Source organism: Macaca nemestrina, chromosome 2, assembly GCF_043159975.1.
Source record: "Macaca nemestrina isolate mMacNem1 chromosome 2, mMacNem.hap1, whole genome shotgun sequence".
Lineage (NCBI taxonomy): Eukaryota > Metazoa > Chordata > Mammalia > Primates > Cercopithecidae > Macaca > Macaca nemestrina.
The window spans coordinates 29,674,892-29,701,344 of record NC_092126.1 but is presented as its reverse complement, the minus strand read 5'-3'; the positions used below and the strand labels follow the sequence as shown (position 1 = coordinate 29,701,344).

The following is a 26,453-nucleotide window of genomic DNA, read 5'->3' as shown; positions in this document are numbered from 1 at the left end:
CAAAGTGCCCATCCATGGGGGCTGGGGAGTTAGAGCTATAAAAATCACTTGATCTCTATTGTGGAAACTATAAATATAGTTTAAGAAGTTTAATTTCCTTAAAAATTGGGTGTAAAAGTAGGGACTTTCTCATTCAACCAGACAAAAACAAAAAACCTAAAAGCATGACTTATCACTGAAAGAAATCACAGCTAATATTAGCTATTCAAGGCCTGGTTAGGTCTTCACTGAGATGTTAAAAAATGACAGCTCCCCTCCTAACGCCTCGATTTTCTGCATGTCTGACAACCAAGTCAGTTTGGCTGATTTAAACACAAACATTTATTGAATTTAATTATCTCATTATACTCATACCCACTTCCCACCCCCAAAGAAACATTCTAAATTGATCTCTAATTGGGCAATCAAAAGACCTGGCTTTAGATGTGACTTTGATAAACCCCCAAATGACACGTAATGGTATGTAGCCACTGCTGCAACGTTTTTTTGCTTACCCATCATATCTTTTGTCTTCTTGAAATGTTTGTACCACCTTCCAAATTCTTGACATTTTGCTGCTGAGACATTTGCATAGTAAGTACTGTTCACAATGGAAGAAATCATACTCTGCATGAAGAAGGGGGGAGAACATTTGTAATACACAGCGGCACAAGATGGAACACAGAAATGATCTCAATTGTGGCAACTGTATTTTTTTTAATCAACTGAGTACCAATACATTTTGGTTTCTCACTTTAGCCTAAAGCTTCGACTTCTTAAAATTCATTAAGTAGATCATCAAATGCTTATTTAAGTAGAAAGCAACAGCCCACTGAGACCAGTATAGAGCTATCAAACCCACAGACTTTGCTTTAGCATTTACTGAATCTCCATCAATGTCATCCATTCCTAGGCTGTCAAACTTCCACTGGTCCCAGTAAATCCAAACACATGAAGATGACTTTATAATTGTGATTCATAAATATATGTGACTTTGTGATTTTTTGACTGGACTCTACATCCTTTCTACTCAAAGTATAGACCAGGGACCAGCAATATGGGCATCACTTGGAAGCTTGTTAGAAATGCAGAATCTTGGGCCCTACCCCAGACCAGTGCACTCAGCACCTGCATTTTACCAAGGTCCCCAGGGGATTCGCATGTATATTAAAATTTGAGAAACAGCACTTGCGCTTTCCAGTCTATTATTTGGATTCAAAGTGGAGGTGCATTAACACTGATCAAAGGTTAACTGATCGTATTTGAGAAGAAACAAACTATTCACAGAGATCCTTTATCAAGAGAAAAACATTCTGCAATCTTATTACTGGCTTCATGAATAGTAAAGCTTAAGTTCTGAATTTCAAACTGATTATAAAAATTTTAAATTTATACATTTCATGCTTCTCAATTTCTCAAGGATACCACAAAACCATGACCTACTGTGACTTTTCTTTATCCTGCTTTTAATAAATGCTCTGAAAACAGTGTCAGCTCTTTAACACACAAAAATGAAGAAAGACATGATTTTAATGTATTACTAAGTAGTGTTTTTTTTAAAAAATGAAGAAAAACATGATTTTAATACTAGGAGGATTTTTTTAAAAATCTTTTTCAATCTTCCCAGCAAATTTTGGTTATGTTAATTTCAAGGACTAAATTCATGGTCCATTTTAACCCGTTACCCATATTCTATAGTAACAGCTAACTTAACTCCCTACCGAGTCTTAGGAGTAAGATTTTGCAGCACCAATCTATCCCTCAACCCTATTTGCAGAAACAGAACTCACATTTTAGACATCAGTTGGTCTATTGTGAAACAGTTTATAGAAGGCAGCACTGTTCAAAAGGCAGTGAGCAACCAGAAAAGCCAGTTTGGGGAAAAAAGTATTTTTACATAATTATCTTAAGTTACCTCTAATGTAAAGCTCTTTCAGTTATTATTCATTCTCCTGACATCCACCATCAGTGTTAATTCTGTAGCATGCACACATTTCCGGAATATGTAAATTTGGGGGATCTCTAAAGAACTTCCAGTGAAGGATAAGCTGGAGTCGCATTATTTATGTAAAACACAGCTATCTTTCCTAAGAGGCACTGTGATATCTTTTTTTTTTTGACACTTTCTACTTTATAGTCATTTTCACATTTTATATCTCTAAAAAGACATTCTTAATGTGTTCATGATGCTCTGCCATTAATCCAATAGCTTGCAATTTCACTAAGAGCCTCCCACAGTCCACAGTGTAAAAAGACACTTAGCAAAGTTGCCAAAACCAGAGCCAGAAGATTACCTGATCTGTCAGCTTCAATCTCACTTACTCTCTCGTAATAAGGGATCAATAAAGTCAGACACTAATAAAAACTATTGAGATCGCTGATGGATAATGGTGATTCTTCTGCAAATGGATGACAGTTGATGTTCTTCCACTCTGGTCCAATTTTTAAAAAAATTATTACTCTTTATCTAGATATTCTGGCAGTTTCTTAAATGTTAATGTAATAATACACATAAGTTTTAGATGTGGTTTATGTTTTACTTTTTAGAAGTGTATAGAATATCCAAATTTTGCTGAGGTTTTTGAAAAACATCCAGTCTACTTCAGTTTGCCAACAGTTCTATATATGAAATTTGCTCTTTGCTGCACACCTACTATATGCCTGGCTGGTACTAAGGATGCAAAGATGGCAGAGGCATCTGCCTACAAAGATGAGGCACCTGTCATCCAAAGATGGCAGACAGCCTCTGCCTACAAGAAGTTTACTATCCATTAAGAACACAGATATGTAAATAGATCATCTCAATTTAATGTGATTTGTATATCAACAGTGGAAAATGTAGGGGATGATGGAAGGAAGAAGAATCCATGGTGTGTGTGTGAAAAAATGTCTTAAATATTATAAAACTAGACCCTATATGTAATAGTGCTATACAGTTTATTATTATCCATACATGGAAAATAATATCCATATATGCATCATCCTCAAAACTTCCCCCTACCCTACTTAACCCTAAATTGGTAGGTTCTGGGCTTAAGTGCTTTTTTGTCACATGGTGTATGCTTAGGAAACTCTGATTAATGTAAATAATAGCCTAAGCAAGACTTAAATCAAAAAGCTAATTCACAACTAATAATGCAGGACAAAGCAACTTTTTGGATTCCCTATCTTTCTGTGCTTTTGAGTGACTAGGAAATATTTCCTAATTCAGGCAACTTGGAGTCATGTCTGATTTTATTGGACAATATGAAATAATCTGTCCAATTAGATTGCTCATATAGTCACTTCATGAGGAGGATGTGTGGGCGTGTCTGTGTGTGTGTTTCAGGTGGTAAAATTCCTACTAAAGGCTTAGGCATAGCATTGGAATAGACCAGTCAGCCGGTTTCAATGGCAGGAAAGAGACTGCAGAATTTTGTGGTGCACATGGCATTTGAAAAATCATATTCAATAGTGTAATCTTAAATTTAGAATATCAGGAAAAAAACACCTATTGTTTTGATAACACAAAAGAAAGTCAAGATTGGTAATATTTTCCTAGGTGGTGGGACGTACAGATAGTAGGCCAAGTTCCACATCAGAAAGGCTTGGGACTCTTGTGTCACTTAAAAGGAGATACTGGTTTAAAAAGACTGCACTAAGCTGTGAGTTCACACAGGTCTGGGGCACCATATTATTTTCTAGCTCAATGCCTGGCACATAATAAAATAAACACTAAATGTTCATCTGACAAAACAGAATAGAAATAAACACACATTCAAGTGAGGATGTGTCACACACTGGTAGCATGACCTTGGGTCAAACAGTTGACCATTCCATCACAACTTCCCATGCTAAATGGGAATGGTAATAGCATATACCTCATGGAGTTGTTCTGAGAATTCATCCATTCAGGCATTTTAAAAATTCATTTAGCATATACTTATATTCTACCATGTGCCAAGGACTGGGCAACTCGCTAGGAAAATGACTTGAAGAGACATAGTATCTGCCCTTGGACAGACAATAAATAATAGATGTGATACAATTAGCACAGAGCCTGTAACATATTATGTATAAACTGAAGAGATGTTAATTACTATGACAACCCTCTGCCTCCTCCTCATCACTGGGCTTTCATTATATGATCACATTTCACATCAGGTGACTATGCTTTAAATATCAAAGGAGTATCAGATAAAAGTTTCAAATGATACACAGTATTCTGAGTCTTTTTAATGTAGAATAAAGTATACTGATTAAATTATTAAGTTCCAAGTTGGGTCAAGGAATAGTAAGGGAGAACACCAAAGGGAAATATTTCATTTCTTCTCATACTCCAATTTGGTGGTGTTTTCTGAAGCTGGCCTATATCTGGTAGAAAGCATCAAGAAGGAATACCACTCCTCTGGCTTGGATGCATGACCCACGCCCTCTTCCATCTCTAGCTAACAGCTGCTCATCCTTCAGGATACATCCTGGGCATCCTTGCTTCCATGAGGCCTTTCCTAACTTCCCAAACCTCCTGCACTAGAGCACTCATCCTGCTGTTTATTTTGCACTGGACTGTGGGCCTTAGGTCTCATCTCAATACATTCTGGATTCATCAGAGGGCTGGACACAAACTAGGTGATCATTAAAAAGGGTTACTGAAACAAGCCACCAGAAATCCTCTTCCCCTTTTTTCTTCCCCTTAAAGGTCAAAGATAATGGCAGCTTAACTGTGACACAAATCTTTCAAATCCATCGCTTTGGCTGTCGTGATAGAAATCATAGTTTCAAGAACCTTTGTTCACTAATTTGCAAGAGATCCCTTCCCAGGTTTTTCAAAATACATCCACACAGATGTCTCGGAAGTTGCAGTGCTCGGTGGTTATGTTATTCCAGTTCTCTCTCTGTGTCTATTTATATGAGCTATCCAAAGCACTTTGAAAAAGACACAACTTGTATGGCAAGTTTCCTATTCAGTGGCTGGTCTGTATAAAACATCAATGTTCACAGAATAAAATAAACCAACCGACAAAACTCAGTCGGTTGAAATCCCAAGTTCAAATGCTACACGGTGTACCAACCAATAAACAGGCCACAGTTTCCAGTGTTGGGAAATACAATTTCAAAGTCGGCAGAAATTGGCTGTGGGTCTCATAACCCCAGTGTGACACAATATTCTCATCCTAGGAGCCAAGTTGTAAGCTTTTCTAAGATCCATAAAGCACATGTCTACTCCCTATGAGGAGCTTCGGTTCTTTCTGAGAGTCTGCTGAAGTTCCGATCTGAAAGAATGCCATCTTCACAGAAACCCCAGTACTCTAGAATGATACCATCTGCCACAGGCTGAGCTTCCTTTTCAGCCAAATACATTATTTATAACCTTTCTAATTGTGAAAAGGTAAGGGTGGAATTTTTCTAAAGCCTAACTTAAAGATAGATAGAACATTCTGAACCTTTGCTCTAAAATACTCTAGCTCTTTCAAATTTGAAAAACAAAAACCACAAGGAATCGGTTGAGGTTACATAATTTTTCAAAAAATTATATTCTTTTAAACCCCTGCTACAATATCATATGTACTGTAGTTATATATTTTTAACATGTTTAAAAAATGAAGGAAGATTGTTTTATTTTTTTACTTGTTCATCTTAGTAGCCAACGAAGGAGTTTTGAGAGAGGTGAGCCCTTCTCAAAAAAAGATTCATCAGCTGGGGAAAGGCAGTGATCTGATTACCCTTAAAATTGCTTTGTTGTGCCTTTAACAACAACCAAAAAAAACCACCCCAAAACAATGCTAATCAGGTTATTCAATCATTTAAACCAAAACTGTTCATGCTTTTCTGCCAAATCAACCAACCACAGCAAAATCTGTTATCTCTGATTGCTCAGCTTCCAGTCAAAAAACAGTTAACCCCCACTATACCAAAAGTTTTCCAAAATACCCTCAGAGCTCTGCATGCTCATAGAAAATAAAGAGAAAACCATGTCAGCTTTAAAGGGTAATTGGAGTGCTGTACCATATTTGCATATTACAATATACCCTAATAAACTAAACAGCCTGTACAGGAAGCCAGCAGCTTCCTAGTATGACATATGATCTACATACTTGCTTTTTGTGCACTACTTTAAAAAAAAAAAAACCCAGGACTGTGATATCATGATCAAAACTTACCAAGGACTAGCTGATGGCTTAGCTGAGGTGGGGAGGAGGTAGCAAAAGCATCTACAAAATGGTGGTTCACCCATGTTTAAAGCTTTCAGGCTCCATCAGCAGAGAGGGCAAGGGCTACAACATCTTATTTACACAATTATCTAAATACGATTAAACAGCTGATGGACAAATATTAAACTGGAAAATGTATAGTCATTTTAGCTTAATGTAATCCTCTTTCTGTAAACACCCAAGATGATTTTTTTCAACCAGAACAGTCCTGACATCTCATAAGCCTAAGGGTGAATAGCAAGAGATTGTTTTTGATAGTTATAAATATTCAAAAGACATGCAGACCATCTGCTTTCATAATACAGGTAAAGCAAGACTGAAATGGTGACTGCTGTATAAAAATGATTCTTTTAACAAAGTCTTCCTCTCCTTGAAAACTATAAAGACAGATGTCAAAAACTGTTTACACAGAGCAATCAGGAGCGTGCAAAATGTAATATTCCTTTTACACACAGTGCTTGCTAAAGAGATTTTTTTTTCTTTTTCTTCCCATCTGTGTGTTGCAACACATTTCTACAAGTTAAAAACATTTTTTTCAAACAGAGATCTCATGAATACCCAAAAACATGCTATCTGGTTTCTGAATGCTAATTAATTTCAACTAAGGAATCTGAATATCTTTTTTCTGTAGGAAGGAATGTATGTTTTGAATTGGAATACTCTAGAGAGACAGCAAGGGAAATAATCTTGCACAGGTTTTATTCTATAAGGAGAATTTCATGGTTCTACCTTGTTTATAATACGTATCTGTTATGTCCGTGCTTTAAATGAAAGCACATCATTCCTAATGTCTTTGGCACAAAGTCTAAAATAATTGTTTTCTGAAATAAATGGCTGCACAATGCAAAATGTGTCTTTAAAAAACCTTTAACTTCTCAGTCTGTGCATGGTGATGTGTAAAGCCCTATAGTTAATTTTCAGGGATGGAACACTAATCTTGACAGTAACCTTTTAATGTATTGTATTAATGGCGCAAAGGCATTAAGCACCTTTTTGTAATTTTCAATAAAATGAGCATTTACTGAACACTCTGTCAAACTACTGGCTTTTATTATTTTATATTTTTATTTTTTGAGACGTGCAACTTCATACATTCTAATCTCCCACCCTTTTGTCCTGACTACCTATGGCCTGATTTTTTACAGCAGCTTTTTATCTGGCCGAGGAAAATTCAAAGGTCAAACTTTAACTTCACATCAACTCCACATTCAAATACAATTTTCACAGGAATTCCTCGTAAATGAGGTTTTCTTTTAATCTCAAAGGACACCAAATACTACAAACAAGCTCCAAGAGGCATCGTATGAGATATGATATATTGACAAGAAATGAATTTGTTGAAAATTAACAGGTAGCTCCCATCTGGTATTTTGGGGGTGGGAAGGACGGGGAATGGGCTTCAGTTTATGAGAGCGAATGGCAGGATTTCTAAGTGTAATATTCTGTTTGTGCTTGTTAGCTTCTGTTTCCCAAATCTTTCCCTCTGGATCCTCTATTGCTTTTTAAGCTATTCTCTTGGGAGATACAACTGGGGCATATTTGGAATCTCAATTTGTTGAGAAGAGACTAATCACTTCTAAATTTTACTTAAACTCCAGTTGTCATAGTTATGGCTCTTGCCATCTTGATCAATCCTAGTGCCTGAAAATGGCATTTTCATACAAAGTAACCCTGGCACATTGCTAAAATTGGAAACTCAGTACAAAGCTCCAAAGGAATACAAAAGGAAGCACAAAGAGAACACATCCAATTCTATTTTATTTTCCTACTATATTTCCTAAAGATGGAAATGTGATCATATCAAAGCACAGAAATTTTATTGATTTAAATACTCGATTCATAACTTTTAAAGAAAATGTTGGTTCACAGTTTACATGGCTCTTCCCATAAAGTAAATTATATAATGCCCAGATAATATGTTCTGACCAGATTCTCTATTCTGCCCTTTTGTATAAGTACCTAGCCAGACCTTTCTTATCACACTGAAACCTTACTCAAACCAAATGAATATATTGGTAAATAGCTTAAACTATAAAATATTTTTAAAAGGTATATTAAGTGCATGTAACATTCCAAATTAACTGCACACAGGAGCTGTAACAGGAAGGGAACTGAACTAGATAATCTCCAACGTCTCCTCTTAACAGCTTTAAAAGTCTATGAAATCTGTATGTCTTCTCAAACAGAGGGACTAAAGAAGATTCAATTGTAACGCACATTATTCACTCTCAGGTACTCACTGTGCAAATGTCTCCAACTAGAGTCCTATTTTTTAGGAAGGTTACGGCCCCACTGACATCCTGCTTATGACTACTTAAAATATACTCATTATTAAGTTAAATATTATGTTATATCCAAATAGAATTTTCACAAGTTTTTCATTAGATAAATATGAATCCAAAGAGTTTTATTTGATTTTATTGCAAAAACTGTTTCCTGATTCTGAATCTTAGGCACTACAGTATACCAATGTACCCATTTGAGAAATCTCTTTCTCTGATGCCCTTGTGTGGTTAAATCACTCATCCTCTCTAGAGATTAAAATGTCTAGTACCTGTACTTAGAAATAGAAGAAAAAAAAGATACCAAATTCGTGTTAAGTTCCAGAGGTCCTAAATAGAACCTTTTTTAAAAAACAAACAAACAAACAAAAAAACCTTAAACCACAGAGCGAAAACAAGAACTAAAGTACTTCGAGCAATTCATTTTCCAAAAGTAAATATTAGAATTAGGTTCTGTAACTCTTTACAAGAGACTTTATGTTCCCTATTGCATTCCTTCTGTACATGAGCATATTAGATTTTTAAGCCATACTGCCTAAAAATTGGGGGTAAAATATCTCCTGGCTTTTAGCTATTTATGGGGTCACAGAACTAACTTTGGAAATTACATAAAACCTATGAAAGCTGTCCCCCATGCATTCTCAAAACTGGCTTATAATCTCAGGGTCTGCATAAAACCTTAGAGCAGATTGTGGGGTCCATGGACCCCACTCAGCTCTGATCCAAGACTTCACAGATGACTGAGGGCTAAACCACAGCTTTGATTTCTGTGTTTTATTCATCGTTGTTAGCTTTCAGATAAGACTTCCCATGTCTACCAGATAAATATAAACCAATGTCACCTCTGGATTAGATCATAAAGAAAAATCAAATTAATCTGGCTTCATCTCAATCAATATTATGAAAATCCTTCACAGTATAGGAAAATGCCATCCTCTGGTAATCGTCTCATTAGAAGTTATGGTGAAATGAGAAAAATGTGTTGGAATGGGTTGTAAATCATATAATAAAGAGCTCCATCCATCACTAAACATGTGTTTTCCAGGCTGAGCTGGTGATCATGCTTAGAAGGTGGACAAACCAAGTCCCTAAGGCCCATTATGGAATGGCTGAACAGTTATCTACACTTGCAGCTCTCTCTAAATTCAGGTGACTCTAGACCTTTACACAGATGACTTTAAAACACTGTATGTTGATAGCCTTAAATGGAGTCTCTTAGGCCAAATGTAGACTTTAGAACACAACTGAGGAATGGACATTGTAAGCGAACACGGGGTGATACTGTTAACATTTCCGTACTGGCAATGTCAGCATCTTTGTAAATTATCTGACTGTTATTGAAAATTTCCCATTTTACTCTTGAATATGAGAAGAAAATAAACAAATAAAAATAACAGTAAAGAAGTGTGGGTCTCAAATATAATGCAACTGAGACAAAATGAAAATTATTAGCCAGGCGGAAATACATGTACCATTGTGGAAGAAAAATTTAAAAATTAAAAAATGCTGCATATGTTTTTAAAGCTTGTTCTTAACTGTGATGTATAATTAGGTCTTTTTAAGCATTCAGACCTCTGAGTTCCCTGTAACTCCAAGGCTACTGTTGTGCTTACAAACGTTTAAGTTTAGTACACATATTCATGAACATTATCAAACATATAAAAGCATGAGACAGCTTGGAATGTCAGTAGGTTTTCTTAAGAGAAAAATTCAGAAGTGATTTGTTCTTTGTTAGGTAAAAATACAGAATTAAGTATAACAGAAAAATATTTCATGAGATAGGATACTGTAGATAAAAGTATCTATAGAGTACTATTAATACAACCACTGATGTGCTATATTGGTTTATGAAATAAACATCTGCAAATCCTACAAGGTTAAGTCTGACGAATATTCCCGAGTTCCTACTGTGTGTCAGGATCTATGACAGTGATGAATACAACTTAGTTCCTTTGGGACAGTCAATTACAGTGCACACAGACAGCCTAGTTAGTCCACAGACTATTTCAAAACAATGTGGAAAATGCTACGATGGGCACATAAGGAGAGGACACAACCTTGGGTGCTGGGAGTACAGGCGAGGTTAGTTAATGGAAAAGATACTGGCAAAAGCTCACCTCTTGATAACGGTCCCATCTTTATTCTACTTGACATTGTCTAGTCTAGGGTCTCATATTTGCTAAACTTCCAGATCGATTTATTTAAAGTACAAGCTTCAGTCTTCCACTTCCATTTTAAAATACGTCATAACTTCATAACGATTGCAAGTGTTCCTTAATGTTGAGTTTGAGTTATAATATAGTCCTTTAATTTTTTCACAAATGAAAAGTATTTGGTTGTTTTCACTAAAAATGAAGATTGCACCAAAATCTTCCATGTAGCCAGAGAGTTACTTAGACCATGTGGCATGTGCAAGTGGGATTTCAAACTCTCAATGCCCACATTTTAGAAAAACAACTAGTTATGGCACACTTTAGGACTGAAAACTGTTCTAAATGTTTTCTAAGTACCAGCTCATTTAATTCTCAAAACAAGACTGAGAAATTGGTACTATTATCTTCCTACTTGACAGATGAGAAAATTGAGTCATGGAGTCAGCTGCCCAAGCTTATATAGCTGGCCACAGCAGAACTCACATTCCTGATTCCTACAATGCTGGGAGCTAATTAAAGGGATGCTAGAGAGCAATGACAAACAAAAACACACAAAAAGTAACAGAATGAAGTTGTTGAAGAAACGCCATTACTCTAAAGAAATAGTCCCATTAAAAAGTAAAAAGAAAACTGGATCAAGCTGTGTCATATGTTATCATAACCCAGGAGTTTCAACACAGAGAAGAGTCTCATTGCGACATTTCACAAAGTTAATACTTGTTACATTTCTGAACTGCCTTGGAACAAATACCAGGTGGACAGTAAAATGGGACAAGCCTGAGACGGTGGTATCCAGTAATGAAGTATCATGTCTTGTTATTCAGATAAGAATGTGATCTCAAATAGTGCTAGCAATTAAAAACTTTACTCTTTTCTTAACTTCCAACCTATCAACTGGTTTGCATCTTCAACCTGAGTCAACTAGATTAGCATTTCTATGGGAAAATATTACAATAGAAAATAATCAATTTTTTTTAAGAGAGAAAGATGATGATGAAAGAGAACAAAGTTTCAGAGTAAGAATGAGAGAAAAGGACTGCTAAAGAAGTCAGCGAGCCACCTTCTCTGCCATGAGGAATTCTGCAACCTTATGAACTGTCCATGGTGAAACTCCAGCACCCCATAAGACTGCATATTAGAGCACAATGCAATCTTATATTTCTGAAGCGCCCTTCAAGCAAGCATCCCAGGGTGCTTTACAATCATTATGAGTTAAAATTAAAACTGAAGCACACACAATTCCTAATAGAATCATTTTAAAAATGCTAAACAGAACAAATAACTTTTAAGTCTAGATTTAAAAGTCCCAACAGCCAGAGCGTTCCTTCCTTCAATTGGCAATGAGCTGCAGAACCAGGGCTGAGGCTCTCCTCTGTTATGTTAAAGGCTCTCTTATGTTTTTTATACTCAGAGCACGTTATAATCAAGCAGTTTCCAACGAAAGACGGGGAAATTGAGTTCGTGTATCTGTTTGTTTTGATTATCTGGATTTTTTTTTTTTTTGGAGTGGGGGGTTGTTTATGAGTTTGCCCAAATCTGGCATGAAATGAAGCAGATCTATAAAGCAAATCCAGATAGAGCCCAATTTGAAGTTTCAGTAGTAATTGAGGAAAAAAGATGTCTAAAATATACGCTAAAACTAGTTCTGTTTTAGCAAGAAAATCAGTTTGGTTAGCATGATTTGCCTAAGCTGTTTTTTAAAACCATTAGAAAATAGCATTTAATAGGCTTTCTCTCAGGCCATGTCTACTCCTAAGCCTTGGGAGTATTTATTATTCTAAGCATCAGACAAAAAAAGAGGAAAAATACTCTCATGATATGGTAATTTTCCTTGCATTAGTGATTTTGAGGTCAAAGGAAACCTGTTCAGATCTGAAACAAGGCACAGGTAAAAAATCTATTAAGTGAAAATAAAGTAGTTACACATTGTTAAGCACTCTCTAAATTGGCATGGCTTAAACTCTTTTATGTTTTACTATTGTGAAAAGATAGTGGCTATAACATATTTGAGATCAATCCATTTTAAGTTAGATGCTTTATTAAGTTTGGCTTTTTTGATTAATATATCTGAAAGGTTACAGAGAGCTAACATCAAGCTACAATAAAATCCTTATGTATCTAAGTCATCTAAAAATGAGCCTGGGATATATTAGATTCAAAAAGGAAAACTTGCAATTTGGAGGACAATTCTGTTGTAGATTATACATATTATAATATTAACACAGAGCAGACATCTCACTAAGTTGAAAAAGGAACTAGAATGATGTCATGACTGGTTCAAAAGACGAGGCAAAAAAATTATTTGACTTAAGTTTTGCAATTCACACAACTACCCATATAAGACAGGCTTACCATTTCCTTTATGGATCCCACCATTACAGTAATACAATTGCTGAAAAGTGGTCATAATACCCAATTAGTATCAAGTACTTTAGTGCCTGGCAAGGCAGACATTTATAATCTGAGATTCCCATGGTCAGTAGGGTAAAAACTAAGGAAAGTTTTGTAATTTTAAAAAGGAAAGAAGATTCTCTGTAGAGCTTTTCTTCAAAATATATGATGTTTTAACATAAGATAATTTTATACTGGGAAGGGGCAAGTATAAAATCGTCCAGCTCAGCTCAAACAGGAATCATTTTATTTTAAAATGGAGCTGCTCGGAAAAGACTCGTTCATTGGATCAGGCCAGTCTGATGACTGGAGTCTGTATTTTCAAACGGACCTAAGAAATTCATCTGCCCACTATTTCTAATGAAAATGCCTAATGTTATCTTGGGGTTCAAAACAAAGGGCTATTAGCATAATTATGCCTACTGGTCTTGAGGATACGAAAGAATAGGAAAGAGAAATAACTGCACAGAACTATACTGGCAAATCTTCTAGAACGTCCCAAATGCCAAGTTATCCCAAAAGTCAGCTCCTGTCTAGATCACCCGTGATTAGGGGCTTGAAATGACAGCAATGTACTTTTAAAACAAGACAATATACAAACAAAAAATCAAAGACACAAAACCAAAACACGTTAAAGAAAATTTTCAGCAATGAGAATAAATACACTTGGAAAACTACAAGTAGTTATCAGTACTTTAGAAAAATCAAAGTGTATTTATAAAACCTATCCAATTCATCCGAGAGGCTTTCATTTTGTCTTTTTTAAACTTCCTTTATCTGTGGTATGTGATGAAAGGGCTACTTGGTGAAGCTCGCAGGCTCTGGGTATGAAGTCTTACTCTTCTGCTTCACCAGCAATGCAGCCATGGACACTCATGTCAACATTCTGTGCCTCAGGTTCCTCATTTAAAAATGGGGATATAAGACTATATACTACTTAGGGGGACCAAAGGCACTCTCGATACATCAGAAGCACTAAATGAAAGTGTAATACTATTATTTCAACTAATAAGATGTTATATCCTTAACACTACATAGGAAATGGAATGCCTGGCATACGGCAGATTGTCAATACATACTTTTGAATATATGAATGTGAACAAATTTCATATGTTAGACTCTCACGTGAAATGCAATATATGAACACTGATGCTGGCTATTCTCTTAAGAACGTGATTACTAAAGCTGACTTAAAATTTTAAGAAACATGTTATTTCAGTCCAAAAACTGAAATAAAGTACAGTTTATTAAAAACACATTTATATAACATGATAGATTTGTAATTGTTGCTCCAGTATCATTTATAATCCAGACTGAAAATCAACTAAACACGTACGTGTATTTAATTCCTATGGAAATGACTGTCACATTTCAGGAGAGCAATACTGAAGCTAAGCTTCAGGAGTATGGGGTAGTTTCTTTTTAAAATCTATTTTGCCATTAATAAATAAATTGTCCAACATATTTGAGATCCTAGGATGCTGTGAATAAAAGGAAAATTGGAAAATCACCTTTCTCAATATTACTTCTAAATGTAATGTTCAAATTTAAATTTATTTTATATGTATTTTGCTACTTGAAAATAAAAATAACACTTCTCACCCACTCTATATGACTTGGCTTAAAGATATCTTTTCCAGGTGAGAAATAAGATAGAAAATAATCCAATGCCTTAAAAATGTGAAAGTTGTGACACGTGTGTGGTGCACGTGCGTGTGTGTATATATGCCCGTGTGTGGTGACAGAGGAAAGGTAAAATTGTGCAAATCAGATCAAGACCTCCATGAAATACTTGACCTAAACATTTTTAGAAGAAAGACATTATGCTGGTAGAATAGCTGACCTTTTACTTAACAAAATGGATCTACACTGTATCAGAATGTATATATATTTATCTAGTATTTAAATGCAATTTCTAAAACTCCAGGGAAAATAAGCATCAAAATATAATGTTTTATTATAAATAGAAATGTTTACTTTTTAAATTCCAATTTTTCTCCCAAATCCATATCCTCAAAAGTTTTATGACTACAGGCTTTCTGGTCCCCAAATCAGAATTTATTCTCTCCTTAGCTGCAGTTTAGAATGCAACATTCAACTTATCTAACCACATCCACCGAAAAAAACAAAAGTAACAACAAAACATCTAACCTCAGACCTATAATGAGCTAAGCATTTCTTATGTCTTAGAACATTTTACAAAAATAAAAAAACACGTGGTACAAAGAATTTAATAAATTAGTGTCAGTCTATTTGGGCAGATTTATGATAGGAAAGTGATAACAGAAATAAAAGTATGAGTTGTAAATCAAACCAAGCCCATTTATGGAATTTCTGCAGCTGGAGAACACCTTATGAATATTAGCAAAGAAAACATTATTGTACCCAAATGTAAATATTCCTTTTTTTTTTTTTTTGAGATGGAGTCTTACTCTGTCACCAGACTAGAGTGCAGTGGTGCGATCTTGGCTCACTGCAACCTCCGCCTCCTGGGTTCAAGTGATTCTCCTGCCTCGGCCTCCCAAGTAGCTAAATCAGCACTTTAAAATTTATCACAGGCAAGGACATAGGCTTAGCAAGTCAGGACTTGTGTTAGTCATTAACCGGCACCGTGATTTTAATCTCCAGGGACACTGGCTCCTTCAACTGTCAAAGGGAGGAGCCTAGGAAGGATAATCCCTTCTGGTTCTAAGAATCCAAGTTCAAATGGACATTTGCTTACCAAGTATTAGACAATCGTCCTAAGAGCACAGGAGGTAGGGCTTATTCAACACCCCAGGCAAAATCCTGGTGGCTCCCCAGTTCCACTCCTCCTAGCCCCTGCTCTATAAAAGGAATTTACCTGCCCACAGGGTGAACTTTCTACTAACCATAATATTTAGGGACCCTGTAGCCATACTTGCTACTGGAGTACTTTATCATATTCAACAAAATAAAACCCTTACTGTACAGTAAAATGTGTATGCTGAATTGCACGCTAAAGGTTCTCTCGCATGAATGAATCAACACTCTATAGGGGAAGAAAGGGCTTAACACTTGGCATTTCTTGGTGTTAGGTCCCATTTTGCACAAGACTGAGGCCATATTTATTTGCTAGGCTTTTTTCACCATGACCATCTTCATCACCAAATCTTAACCATAGGAAAAAGAGTAGTTTTGTCAAACTTGGCATATACTTTGGACATAGGCTTTAGGGAACTTGCATCTCTCATCTTAATAACTCTAGACAGAAAAACATAATAAAGAAGCACAAAGAATACAGTTTATATTGAAAACATTCTGACTGGAGTATCAGATTCATAGAAAAAGAGAAGATGTTCAGCAAAATATAAAATAACTCCCTCATTTAGAGAACAATTTACATTTTTTCATACTGTTAAATATTAAATTAATTTCAAATATTTGCTTTCACTGCTAAACTATGCATAATTTTTAGAAGTTTTTTTAAAGAAAAGAATACTGTAATTATAATTGATGTTGAAATTGTAGCCTAGTTCCATCACTTAATGATTACAGTGAGGTATCCAGCCACAGGAGGCCATGTATCTGCAAACCTCTCTCTACAGAAATTCATCAATGTATGACTCCAAAACCAAGTCCTGAATTACATTTTGTCATTCTACTTAATGTTATAATTGTCTGTATGCAATTCATTTTCTATGATAACATTAAGTAAATTCACAATTCTATTTATAAGTTATAGCGAGGTGGAGTTTATTGGCTGAATGTTGATGTCATTTAACAATTAGTTCTCACTGACTGTATCAATAAATATCTCTACCGACATCCTCTTCTTCAGCTCATAATAAATGCCTTAAGTCTTCGTCTGAATATGCTTCCACAATCAATGGGACATTTAGTAACATAAAGACACATGCGATTCCAGTACTGGGTGTTTATATTATGTTTTAACTGAGTTTTAAACAAGTTTATTTCTAGATCATCTCAAATTTTCAAATGTTAGCAACCATGTAACATGTTATCTGGAGTTGTCTGCAAAACAAAGTCCCAGAAGTAAGAGCCACCCCTTTATTCTATCATCCTATTGATTTGTGTTTAATTAATTTAAATTATTTTTATTTGATGGTTATAAATTCCTATCCTCTCTATTCCAAGGGTGAGAGAGGGAAGATAGGAGATCAGCTGAAGGTGTAACTGAAATGACAAAAAAGAGTTTTCTCTGAATTGCAAGAAATGGACACTTAGCAATACAGAGAATATATAAACTGTGGCTATAGCTTATTGTAGAAGAATATAGAAAGCTATTAAATATAAACTTAATTCATTTGCTTCAGTCCTAAAATTTGTAGCAAATATCAAAGTAAAAATGTTGGAATGTAACTTAGCAAATCTGAAATGCATGGAGTTTCTATGAAACAGAAGCACAAAGCCTACAAGATTCCCTTCAAAGGTACCCAATAATCTTCATGAGCCTCATATTAGAAATACATTTTGAGAATATCTGCTACTCAGAATATAGCAGAAATACACTTTGAGATCTCTCTATTGCAGAAATGTTTACAGCAGCGTCATACAGTTCAAGTTCAAATGGCTGAGACTAATATTCAGAATTAAAACTCAAATTAAAAGAAAACATTAAAAATTTGGTAAAAATCTAGTTGGACCAACATTTTAATAATACTGTATCATGGAATGGCCTTAAAATGGGTTTGGGTACTGAGGGGATGACTGTAACATATTATATATTTACATGTGTTACAGTCATCCCCTCAGTACCCAAACCCATTTTAAGCAGCCCTTTAAGAGTAGATTTATGGCGTCCTTTTTTTTTTTATTTGAAATCAGCTGAGTTTCATCAAAAATGATGTTTGACTTTCTGTCTATAAGCAGGTAGGCAGTCTCTATCTAGAGTTTTAGCTGCCCTCCACCAAATTTATTCTAAACAAAGAAATCAAGGAAAATAATTTAAAAATCTTTATTTCATTTCAAATATCCCTGATGGTATGACAGGTATCTCAGAGGGAAAAAAGAAAATTCCACTGAAAAAAAAAACAGAAAAGTAGTAAACCAAAGCCACAAAACTGGTCACAAAATCCTAATGAATTAACCACTATTCAACCTTTAGTTAAGGGTAATTATTTTCATAATTATTTGTACTAAAATACTTTTAATTTTTTGGTAATGAATATCCAAGAATTGTACTGTTGTTTTATTCAGATAGCACGGTGAAGTTTTACGCATTCACACTGCCACTGCCATTCCCTCTCACCAAAGCTTTGTGGGATTAGTACCACCTTGACTCTTTCTTCAATAAGGGCATTCAGGAGAATGTAGCCATCATGCTCATAGCACTCAGAAGACAAATCTAAAAATTAGCCAGCGGAGTCTTCCACTGAACGGTTTTTCCTGTAAACAGTCCTTTGGCTCTTTTCCCCAAGGGAGAAAAAGCGTATAGGCTCTGTTCACAACAAATCAGGCATATTTTAAAAGGTCACCAGTGGTCAAGTCACTTTACATTTTTGGCAGATTCTTGCTTCAGATACCAGTTGCTTTAAACCAGGGAGCTCCATCAAACCTCAAATCAGGGTTGCCCATGATGTCTTATTATTTATTACATGCTATGCTAAGTACCTGTGAAAGGGGGCACTCCTTGGCCAATGAACTCTGATTCATATCTTTCAGTAAGTCCTTCAGAGCATTCCTCACTGTGGTGTGCGACCATTGTTCGGGAGGCAAGTCTTCTAGTTTGGGGCAACTATTTGAGACATAGATTAGAAAGGGGATTATTACAAGATTGCATCCCGCTGCAGAACATTCCTTTAAGACAGACAGATTTCATTTTGCGCATCAAACAGATGCATCTGGAGATTGCTCTCGGTCTCCTGATTGTTCCGATTAGTTAATTACTTTATACAACACATCTGCTGTATCGATGCATGAATTATACATCAGCTGCCTGTGGTGGCTATTTTTTCATGTTACTTCTACCTTCCTGCTCTGATGCGCTTGGGAAGACAATTTAAGGTGTACTGCTTTCTCCTGAGCCATCGTGAAAAGCTTTAACGTATTAACCGATTTCCTTTCATTACTCTGTACATACGAATTAAAATCATAAAAAAATAAATAAATAAGATTGTGGTAATAGTGAATAAGACAGTCTTTCACAAAATGTACACAGATGGCACTGTTCATGATATGCAAAAATATTTTTTTCTTAAGTAAACTTTATGTAAAATGCCTTCTTGTAATGCATTATTTAATTGACTAAACGTAAAAAGTCTTCTCTTTTGATAACCTGCACAAACCCACACATTTTGTGTGTATGTTTGGGGGGGTTGCTTTTAAATTATACATTGAAGTTAGGAAAAAAGGCAGAAGGATAGGGTAACAAAATCGAATCGATCTGTATTAACCTTTCTGAAACACGGAGTAAAAAAAAAAATTGAAGGTTGACCAGAGAGAGATGCTTCATTTCAAAAGATCAGGTAAGAAGAAGGTTTCACCCTAGATTTGCTGTCTTGACTCACCTGTGTAACTGAATTTTCAATGTGACCACATGATACACATCTTGAAGCATATCTGCTACTGTAGCATCAGGGGCATCTGTCACGTAAGACAGTGGAACTGGATTCCACTTTCCAACCTGGATTAGCCCTATTTCAGATAAAGAGGATATGTCACTAAATATTTTACCCTCAAATAATATATCTAGTAGAAGGGTGTTCTTTCCTACTACCCCTACCACAAGCAATACCGTTATTTCTGTCTGAATGATTCCCTTCCCTCTAAAAGGCAGGTCAATGAAAATATTCACAGCTTAGCTTTCCAAATTGTAAAATTATGTAAATGACTGTAGGGTTGTTTATTATTTTGGAAATAAAACCCCATCAATAAAACCTATGCATAAGGCCACATTTTCCTAACTTACAGGAAGTTCTAATAAGACATAGCTGAACCAGTTCTAAATGGCTTTACGATTTAGATAAGATTCTCTATTGCAGTGGGAATCAGCATTGAAAAATACTTTACAGCCCATAAAACCATCAGAAACAGAATAAAAGAAACAGAACTAGATATTCAGTCATAAATGCAAATTGACTCTCAACAGTCCATCTGCTCAAATACGCTCCTCACTTCCTTGTGGGTCCTCAGTGGAGCAGATTATTAAGGTCAATAAGCATACTAATGATTCAGCTGAAGTAATTTAAAAAAAAAAATCTACCTCGACATTCCACATGAGCAAAATGTGTGTTAACTAAACTAAACTGAATTAAGCCAATTTTTTAAAGCCACAGCCTAAAAGGAACCAATGTAATACACAGGCTACAGTTCTTTGAATAAAAATATTCAGTGCTTTCTCTGCAAGGTAAACAAAGAATGCCAAGCAATTTTTCCAACCCCACGTACACATTATTTACCTTTGGCCTGGGCAGCAGAGCTATGTGAATAACCTAGAGACAGCAATGCCATTTCGATCAGCTGGTTGAAAAGCATATCCTTTCTCACCAGCACAAATTCTGCATGCTCCTCCTTGCAATCATATTCAATGGCGTTTTCATAATGTTCCACCACACAGAAAACTGGCAGCATGGTTCCTATCAAAAAGATGAAGAAAGAGGGATGGAAAACCAACAGTCTTCAGAAATACAGCTTGGTGGGGGGAGGAAAAATTAGCTATGAAAATAAATAATCACAAGAGATTCACTGTGCTTCCAAGGCAGACTGGGTACAGAACTACAGGCACATGCACACAAATATATACATTCTCATATTATTTAAAGTTGTAACAGAAATATTGAAGTAGAATGTGAACTTGGTCCTAAGGTAAGTTGTGCTCTAAATTAACAGTGCATTTTCCAAAAGCAATGAATGCAGAATTACCTTTCTGATCAAATAATAATGGTGACGAAAGAAAAATGTGTCTTCCTTAATTTGCTATGAGTAGTATACAGTATGCAAACACAACTCACTGTTTATCTTCAGAAGAACCCACCTTTCTACCGCCTACATGATTTTGCTAATAATAAACTTTTCCTGCTTGTGTCCAAACAAATTATCTTCGACCAAGAAATTTTCATTTTCTTCCTTTTTTAGATATTAACTCTAACTGGTTCCACAAAAAGTACTTAACCAAACCGGTCATCATAATACAGAATTTCAATATGTGCATAATCTAGACAAATAACATTTGCTTTATGAATACTCATTTAACCTACCTAAAAAGATAGCACAGTACCCATAAGTCTTTAAAATCAACAAGCTTTGTTATAGCAAATAAGGTAAAAATGAGAGAGAGAAAAGGAAACTGACCTTATCAGGACATACTAGGAAAAAGGAATCTGCATAGATTTGGTGTGCTCTCTCTTTATATATTTTAATCCAATATAGTAACTCAGTAGCCAGATGATTAACAAGCACAGGCCACACCACTATTAGAAAGACACTGCTTCTAGAAATTGGTATTACGGAATGCTGTGGTACTCAAGGTGTTTATGCAGCGCACTGTCAGACTTCCAGTGACAACAGAAAAGGGTTAAAAGCAGATGCATCTGAATTGTACTGTGGCAAACTGCCAGAAGGGTATCATCTTTAGCATAAATGATGACAAGGGTTACTTTAACAGGGCACCCAGGATCCACAATTAGTCCTACAATACTAATGCCTCTATAAGCTCTGTCCTCTGGACTCACAGAATCATACCAACTTCTGAAGATGTCTTAGTGCACACCAACCGTAGCTAAAAAAATCAAGATTTCCTACTGACACCAGAGAGGCCCTTCAAAGATTCTCTATTTGCTTGTTTCTGCTGAACAAAAGCCGGCAATCAAACAGCTATATCCTTCTACATGTGAGTCTTCACCAAAGCTTTAGCGAACTGTTCACAAGAGATTCTAGGTCTGACAAATAAACCCCTTTAGGTTTACTTAGAAATACTCACAAACTCATTCGGAGGTACCAACAGGCTAGGCATGAAAAACAAGCCGCAGAGCTTGCCAATATTTTTGTCATTCATTCAGCTGTTTTATACCAGAGAGAGAACCCGTCAGGGATCAGAAGACAACTTGGGGAGACCACAGCAAAAATAGCAATATGCAAACTGGTGATTCCTTCCTTGGCTTGAAGGTATTTTGGCAAAATCGCCTAAACAAATAAAAGCATTCAATCCCTTTTTCTTAGTAGTGTTTTCTCATCTCAGCCATAATTTTCATCTAGCACCTGTCAGATAGAAACCATCCACATGAAAAATAAGATGAAAATGTTAATAAAAACCCACAAAAAGACTTTAGCAATTTTGTTATTTGGAGTATCTGAGACCCTCCTACAATTAAATTGCATTTTTAGAATACATCCAAAGCAAAACAAAACAAAACAAAAAAGCATTTGAGCAGGAAGTGAATTTACTGTACTTTTAGTTCTTCCTCCTCCTGTCCTGATATCTTCAAAGAGTTGGGTAAGTACAACAAAAACATACACATTGATTTTTCCTTTTGTAGGATGAAACAGATGTATTCTACAATACGCTTTTCCTTAGATCTATAAAACAACTGTGGGGTTTTCAAACTATTGAAATATATTGGATTTATTGTGGATTTTATTGATCATGTTTAGAGGTACCCTAAAATAATAAAGATGGCTATAAAGTGACAATAGTACCATCTAATTACAGACCTTCTAGCAAACTGTTGCGGTTACCCTCCCGTTCCCGGGAGTAATGCTGAACACAAGCCTTTTCTGAACTGTCTGATTATTCGTGCTAGTGTTTGGCGAGAGTTCCAACTACAGCAACTTCATAACCTTCCAGCATTTAAAGGGGAGAGCACTGGTCACTGCTGAATGCTAAAAATACCACATGATTTAAACCTGAAGGCAGTCTTAGAAGCTTTTGCTGAAGGTTTATGAGCCTGTGTAAACAGCACGTCTGCCATAAGGAGCAGTGAAGTCTGTAGAATCCTTGTCTAAAACTGTCCTGGCATTAAAGTTTGCTGTGCAAATATCACATAATACCAGAGACAGCTGAAATCTCCTATTTAGGAATTTATGGAACTTACATGTTTGCAGGCGTCAGAAAGTCTTTTTTATAGAGCCCCAGTGCTTCACAGTACAATATTAATGCACTCTGTTTGAAAAGCCGTAATAAATTATATTTTTAATGCTCTTACCCTGGCTTTCTTAAGATGCATACATTCTTGGCAAACAATCAATAAATAGGGTAATCATGAGTAGAGGCCAAAGAATTTGCTGAAGTGCTGTTTTTCCATTTTTAATAGATAAAGATCTAACAATACGGACTGCTGTGTCTGTTCATTTCAGGATCAATATATTCTTTGTTTTCGCCAAACCAAGGAAAAAATAAATGATTGTATGATAAATGTTATGCATCAAACACAATGAAATTCCTCTGCCTTCTAACTTTATCTACTTAATATTCTTGGTTGCTAAAATATAGCATTTTTATCCATTGCTTAGCAAATGTAAGGAAAATCTGATTCCTACACATGTTACTCAGACACAAAATGAAGCTCCTTATGAGGCACATGCATTACACCCAGGGTAGGCACTGCTTTACAGGAACAACACTGTTAAACACAGTCAAAGTTGTTAAACTGCATCAATTTAATACTGGTAGAAAAGAGTCACACAGTTACACATCTTCCCCTTATAAACTTTCCTAAATTTGTTCTTTCTTCATCAAAAATACCCAATTAAAACAAAAATTAAAAACCAGGATCATCAGAATTTTTACTGCTAATGAATTTGCTCTTAATAAGCCACAAAAAATAACATTACCAAACGTCTACATAAGATTTCCAAGATCTCTGAAACTGCCTTACAACTAAAAATCTTAGGAAGAAGCTGGAGTAGCTCTCAAACCACCTAAGTGTTTTATTCTTAATCAGGTTAGTTTAAAGCAACAGCCGCCTATGATCCTCTACTGTAACACCTTTTGAATGGACCCTTGCGTAAACTAAAACCATTATATGTAATTCAGTCCTTATTATCCAAAATGTTCAATGATTCCAGTCTATAGTAAAACGCTCCACCCAAGCATGGAGCCTATACTTTCCAACATGATTGATACTAAGGACCCAGAATGTAACTAATTTAAGATCATAAAGAGAATAAAGGCAGGGTATACAAACCATGTTCTGCCACTCCTCCCCACCCCACCTCCCCCCAGTGTGGCCTTGTGTAGACAATAGGGCTTTCAGCTTTCCAGGATTTGGCTTGAAAGTATTTACCTTTCCTAAGGTTGGTTTTCATCAGATGGCCCGAGTGTTTTAAAGGCACTCCCTGCATTTTTGCACCTGTACTCCCAAGCCTTCCTCTTCCTAGCGGGCTCCCGTTCTGCTCCAGGCGGGCAATCTTGGCTGGTGGACCCTTCGGATCACTCACATTGTTAGACATTTCTGAATGTTCTTTCCCCTGAGTTGCCTCGTTCAAATGATCCATACTCAGTCACTGTCTAAAGATCACCTGCCAGAATTTAAAAAGAAGACATGTTATAATTGGGTGGGGACCTACGTGTATATATGTGTCCTATGTAAATGTTTTAGCTCTAGATATCACTCCACAAATATAATGTATTGGTAAAATGGCCTATCTAGATATGATACAGATGTTACTATATTTCTAGATAATAGCCTTACATTCTTATTTAAATTAACAAAATGATCTGTGGAAACTGTACCAATACACACGAATAAAAAGGCAATTGGCCTATAAAAAAAACTAAGTGGGGAGAAATGGGCTTACTTTTAGAACAAGAATTATCACAAGTATAGCTAAAAAGAAAACAGCAAATTTTATTTATGTAGTCCCAATTTTTAACAATTAGAAACTCATTACAAAATACAGCAGAAACACTTTAATAAAGGATGGAAAGATGATCACAGTTCAAAATATTAGAAATCTAATGTATATGTTTATATGTGTATGTACATATAATATACATATACATATATGTTTTATATGTATATGGATATAAATTCTGAGAAAAATCATACACAATCTCAAAAGAAGGTAACAAACATCTAACTGTTTTTTAAACTCCCCACTGGCTTTTATAAGTTAATGCATAGAAAAAGTTTTCCACTATCAAAGTTTCAAGAGTTATGTGACAGATCTAGTCAAGTCTTGGGTCAAACATGTGATTGGATCAGTTTACCCCTAAGGAAACAGGAAGAAGTGAAGGGTTTTCAAATATCCAATGTACTGATGCATTAAAACTCATGTGTTTTGTAGTATTTAGGTGTCCATTAGCAATAGAGGGCTGTTAACAATAAATATTTTTTAAAAATTTAGAATACACTTTGTGATATACACATTAGGTTGAAGTGCCAAGCTCAATTAAAAAACACACACACACACACAAAAACCTTGATGACACTGGTAAAACAAAATATCCAGTATTCAGAAACAACCTCAGCATGCAATGGCGTTAACATTGTAATTAACTTCAAAAAAATTAACAGATAATTATTTTCAGTTATATACTAGACATCAATTTTCACATCATTTATAGTAAAGTGATTAGATAATATCAAAGTCATTTTTAAAGCATAGTTTTAATTAGAATTGATAAGAACAGGTAAGTAGAATTATTTTATGAACTTTGATGGTATTTGAAATATTGAGCTTATGAAAATAAGGCATCATATTTAGGAAAACCAGAGAGAATAATTACCATTTTTCCTAGCTGTCTAGTAATTTGACATGGCTTGTTTTTGTTGTAAATTGTTACACTGAAGCTATTTAAATCTGGATTTGCTGAAAGCCAGTTTGTGTTAGCATGGCTTTTCTGTAAACATTTTTTTCTTCTGTTTAACCATAGCCTACTTCTTACCATATAATCAAGAAAAGGGGGGCAGTAATGTTAATCTGGAAGTTTAAAAGCAACCTTAAGAATGCCAATTGAAGAACTATAAAGTTTGAGAAAAATTAACGGCTATTTATCTTTGTACTCCAGAGTGGCACACTGAGAACTAAAGGTTTACCGTTGATCGAGGTCCCATCTGTTTTTGGTTATGAGGTTCATTAACAATAAATGTGCCTTTTTAAACCACTTTTTATCAAGATTACTCTTTTCCATTATATTAAACTGCAGTCTAAAGCCAAAATTAGAAAGCAATGATTATTAACTTATTCAAAACACTCTTTATAATGTTTCATGTGGATAATACAGAGCTGCTTTTTCTGAAATTGGTTGCCTCATCCTAGAGCAGAAGATGAATTTTAAAACATATGATTTGAAAAGAAAAATGTTTAGCCCTTGGGGCAATTTAAGAGGAAAAAAAGGGAGGGGGTGTAGACAACAGCATCAAAGTTAATGCTATAAAACATATTAAGTAATCATGAAGCTTAACAACACTATAAACCGTACAGCAAATGAAAGTGATATATTATAATTTAGTTAATGTATTGACAATCAAAGTATCATATAGGTCATGAAAAACTGTCCTTTGAATACCCACCTATAAGCATCTATTAAACACTAA

At 35.4% G+C, this 26,453-nt stretch overlaps 1 protein-coding gene across 7 annotated transcripts in view; it reads right to left on the bottom strand.

Moving 5' to 3' along the window:
* Nucleotides 1-26,453, bottom strand: part of LOC105465810 (SATB homeobox 1) — a 99,595-nt gene that overhangs the window by 51,261 nt on the left and 21,881 nt on the right. For all 7 annotated transcript variants that reach the window (XM_011714434.3, XM_011714435.3, XM_011714433.3 and 4 more), the window contains exons 2-6: nucleotides 24,198-24,432; nucleotides 20,376-20,552; nucleotides 19,485-19,611; nucleotides 18,589-18,712; nucleotides 495-606 (exon numbers count right to left, since the gene is read on the bottom strand). In XM_011714434.3, coding sequence (XP_011712736.1) covers nucleotides 495-606; nucleotides 18,589-18,712; nucleotides 19,485-19,611; nucleotides 20,376-20,552; nucleotides 24,198-24,408 — 751 coding nt within the window. In that variant the 5' untranslated portion in view covers nucleotides 24,409-24,432. The remainder of the gene's footprint in view (nucleotides 1-494; nucleotides 607-18,588; nucleotides 18,713-19,484; nucleotides 19,612-20,375; nucleotides 20,553-24,197; nucleotides 24,433-26,453) is intronic.